The sequence below is a fragment of the Volvox carteri genome, assembly GCF_000143455.1.
Source record: "Volvox carteri f. nagariensis unplaced genomic scaffold VOLCAscaffold_68, whole genome shotgun sequence".
Classification (NCBI taxonomy): domain Eukaryota; kingdom Viridiplantae; phylum Chlorophyta; class Chlorophyceae; order Chlamydomonadales; family Volvocaceae; genus Volvox; species Volvox carteri.
The window spans coordinates 401,199-405,117 of record NW_003307611.1 but is presented as its reverse complement, the minus strand read 5'-3'; the positions used below and the strand labels follow the sequence as shown (position 1 = coordinate 405,117).

Sequence of the window (3,919 nt, the reverse complement as noted above, 5' to 3'; positions counted from 1 at the left end):
GGGCAGGCCGCGGGGGAGGGGGGGTCGACGAGGGGGGACGAATCACAGCGGCGGGAAGCTGAGTTCAGATGAGATCCACAGGGGTGGGGTGGGGTGGGTGGACGGAACACGGACATATACTGCAGGAGGGAGCTGCAAGGAGGGCAGAGCGGGGGGAGGACATGCGTTTGAGACACACACGGACAGAAACACATACATATACACACACGGACAAGGCCAAACCTAAAAGGAAAGAGGGCGGTCGCCGGGGAGAAGGAAAGGAAAGGACGGGGGGGAGGGGGAGGCGAAACGGGGCGGCCGAAGACGGTGAGCAAGGGGGGGCAGGAGCGCCGTCCGATATACACAGGAATACCCATATCCCATCCCAATACGCATCCCATGTTTGTCCCATCCGATTCGGACTTGGATACCCCAGGGTCCCATGGAATTGACGCCTGTAAGCCGGATGCGGGTGCGAGCCATGCACCTAAACGTCACCCAGGTGTACCGTCCCCCCCAGGGGTCAGAACTCAACGATATGCGGGCCCTCTTCCACACACACACACACACACACACACACACACACACACCAGCAGCAGCTTCACTCGCTCGTGGTTCGTCTCCCCCCCGCTCCCCCTGCCAAACACACACACACACACACACACGCACCTCCCCCCCCTCTTGAGCACCCGCAGCGCCTCCCTCAGTGCCGCGGGTCGGTCCGTCACGTTGCGTATCCCGAAGGCGATGGTGTAGCTGTCGAAGGAGCTGTCGGGGAAGGGCAGCTGCTCCGCATTGCCCTCCACAAAGGATAACCCGGAATCGCCTTCGGGGTGTGGTGGGAGAACGCGCGGGGCAGGGGGCGGGGTCGTACGAGAAGCGGATAGGTAGGTAGGGTTGAGGGGAGGGTTTGGACCGGGGGGAGGAACGAGTACGGCAACTGCAATCTCGCAACACAGACATACACACGAAGACATACGTACATGCCAGGTCCGGCTCCGCCGCCGCCTTCTGCTGCCCCACGCGCAGCATGTCCGGATTAATGTCGCACACCACCACACGGCCGGGGACCAGCGGAGGGTCTGAGGCGGATGAACCCCCCGCTGCACCAGGAGGGGGACGGCTACTGCCGCTACCGCTGGTCTCGCTACTGCTACTGCTACTGCTACTGCTACTGCTGGCGGTTTCAGGTGTGGAGGACGGTGGTGGCGGTGGTGGCCTCCTGCCGCCGGTGCTGGTTCTTCCAGCCGCCGCCGCCGCCAGCCTCTCCTCCACCTCCGCCGCCCGCACCGCCCGAAGCACCCGGAAGGCCACGTCACCCGTACCCCCGGCCACATCCAGATGCTCCTGGCCGGGGAAAGGACGGAGAGCCTCCACCAACCTAGGGAGGGGTTTCGGAGGTTTCGGAGGTTTCGGAGGTTTCGGAGCTGACTCTGGTTCGGGAACTGAGGACCCTCCCACACCGGGATAAGGAGCGGGGAGGGGGGGAGAAAGCAGTCTTTTTCTGGGGGGGTATGAAGGGATAGGGGGGGATGTGGTTTGCGGAATAACTTAGGGACTGTCTGAGGAAGGGGGGGTGTTGGGGAGGGGGGTTAGCGAGCTGGGGTGGGATGGGGTGGGGTGAGAGGATGATCTGTGTGCGGCGTCTGGTGTGAGCGTCCAGGGATGTTAAGAGTATAATGGCATAAGGTTGCCGCTTTAAAGAACTCGAAGCCAGGCAAATGTCTTCTTAAAGCCCGGAAAGGGATAGAGCTGCGGCCCAATCCCACGGCAGAAGCTGACCGGCTGACTGGCTGGTTCCGCGTATAGGTTCGCGTCTAGGTCAGGGAGACGAGGACTGGTCAAAACGGTGCAGGGCCCAGCATGCTGATGGAGGTGATGCAAAAACGTTGGCTGTCAGCCATCGCACCTGTCCTTCCACAGCCGGTGCAACCCGCCGCTCATAAGGTCGTTCATAACGTCGTACGACGATGCGACGCTGCTGAAGACTTGTCCCACGAGACCGGCTTTGGCGTCCCGGGGCACTTGCCGGAAGCCTGCGGTAGGATAGCAGATGTGAGGATTGTGGGTGATGTCGTGAATCAGTTATAATTGGGAAAGAATAAATGGAAGGCCAAGCCGCACGGTCGCGTAGCATCATCCAAGGCGTCAATTCTTATGTTACGTCAAAGGCACAGTAACAGAGTAATTATTGACTCTGCCAGTCCCTTGGCGTACCAAAGTCGACGTTGGAGCCATCGTCGGGAGTTGATGATGAGTATAGCCTTCTCCACGAGTTGTGTGTCACTATTTTGGATGCATGTTCTGTAGTTTTTTCCCTGGAAAAGTTATATAGAATACCGCATAGAGCTCTATGGACACGCAAGTCGCTGATTTGGCGTGTCATTTTCCGCCAACCATATCAGACGAGCAAAACTTCGCCTGCAGCTATATAATTTACACTGAAAGCATCACAAAGATAAAGTACCTGATGCCTGTTGCCCTGATGCCCAATTGCAGGAGCCGTACAGGCGCACGTCGTCCCTATGTAGCATGGGTACACACAATAACGGCCGAGTGGCGCCCTCGGTCGAGCAGGATTCCGCGAAAGACAGCTTCATTCCAAGATTAAAAACCCCCGCTCCCTAAAGCCCAAGGTAGCCGACCGTACGGCACACGGCAGGAGAAAAAGGTAGCCGACCGTACGGCACACGGCAGGGGGAAAAACCGACCGGCTACGGCGGCGGTCCTGGGGTTAGGCCAGGCAAAAGGTGACTGGCCAAGCACGGTGGTGCCGAAACACTCTTCGTATCACATAACACCTCTAGCCGCTGTTGGCGCACTTCGTTGCTTGGAGCCTGGCGCCCAAATATCAATCACCTTACAAGCAGAGCTACGAACGGAGGTATTGGCGCGGCACCGTTACAGTTTACAAACCCTAAAACACCCTATGTGCGCTGCTTCAACGGTTATATCCATCTCTATCGATTTCGTCGGAACACATGACATTGTATTATGTGCCCCCGAGCTGTAGCTTCCCGTCCCACACACGCCAATCACTCCCAATCCGCATCACCCCCCCCGCGCGCCCCCGGCTTCCTCTTCTTCTTTTTCTTCCGACCCGGTCCCCTGGCGGTTGCCAGATCGCCCCCGACTACCGAGTCCTCGGCCCCAGTCCCAGCCTCCTCCTCCTACGCCTCCCTGTGCTCCGTGCTCGAGACCGTCTCTCCTTCCGCTGCCGCCGCCGCCGCCGCCGCTGCCGCCGCCGCCGCCGCTGCCGCCACCGCCGTCGCCGCCGCTGCCGGTCCTGCAGAGGCGTGGTTAACCACGTCGATCCGTGTGGTGCCGCTGGTCCGTGTGATGGGCCGCCCGCGCCTAGAGGCCCTAGCCGCCGCCGCTGCTGGGGTGTTTCGCCGCAAGTTGTGGGACAGACAGACGCGGCTGCGCCGGGTTGATCGCTGCGACAGGGCGCCCTGTCGCCCCGGCCGCCTCTCTCCGCCGCGCCACCAGAACGCTCCGCAGCTGGTCAATGCTGGCTGCCCCCCATCTCGTCCCAGTCCTCCGCCGCCAGCTGCTGTTCTAGCTCATCCAGTTGGGAGCGCAAGTCCCGCACCCTGCCACGCCGTGTGCCATCCAAGAGCACAGCGGCGGTGGTGTGCATCACCGCGGACCCCCTCATACCGTCTGGTGCACTCTGTGTGGCAAGCTGCAGCCGCATAAGCCGTGCCTCCGCTTTGCCCATGTGCATGCAGCCCGCCAGACTGATCGCTGCAGGCGCCCGCTTCTCAGTCGGCGGCATGGTCCGGACCTCCGCCTCGTAAGCGGTGAGGGGACGAGAGAGAGAGCGCCAACAAGCGCAGGTCTGCCAGTGCTCACGGGCCCGGCGGGGACGGGTCGTTGGTGCCGGTTATCACCGCGCACGGAGGCCTGCCGGAGTTCTCCGGAAGCGCCTCGCCCACCG

At 61.4% G+C, this 3,919-nt stretch overlaps 1 protein-coding gene across 1 annotated transcript in view; it reads right to left on the bottom strand.

Annotated features, from left to right (window-relative positions):
* The window catches only part of VOLCADRAFT_83928 (uncharacterized protein), a 5,906-nt gene extending 3,490 nt beyond the window's left edge, over positions 1–2,416 (bottom strand). The window contains exons 1-5 of the mRNA XM_002957001.1: positions 2,197–2,416; positions 1,889–2,015; positions 1,270–1,360; positions 963–1,122; positions 627–805 (exon numbers count right to left, since the gene is read on the bottom strand). Coding sequence (XP_002957047.1) covers positions 627–805; positions 963–1,122; positions 1,270–1,360; positions 1,889–2,015; positions 2,197–2,365 — 726 coding nt within the window. The 5' untranslated portion in view covers positions 2,366–2,416. The remainder of the gene's footprint in view (positions 1–626; positions 806–962; positions 1,123–1,269; positions 1,361–1,888; positions 2,016–2,196) is intronic.
* Positions 2,417–3,919: the final 1,503 nt, after the last annotated feature.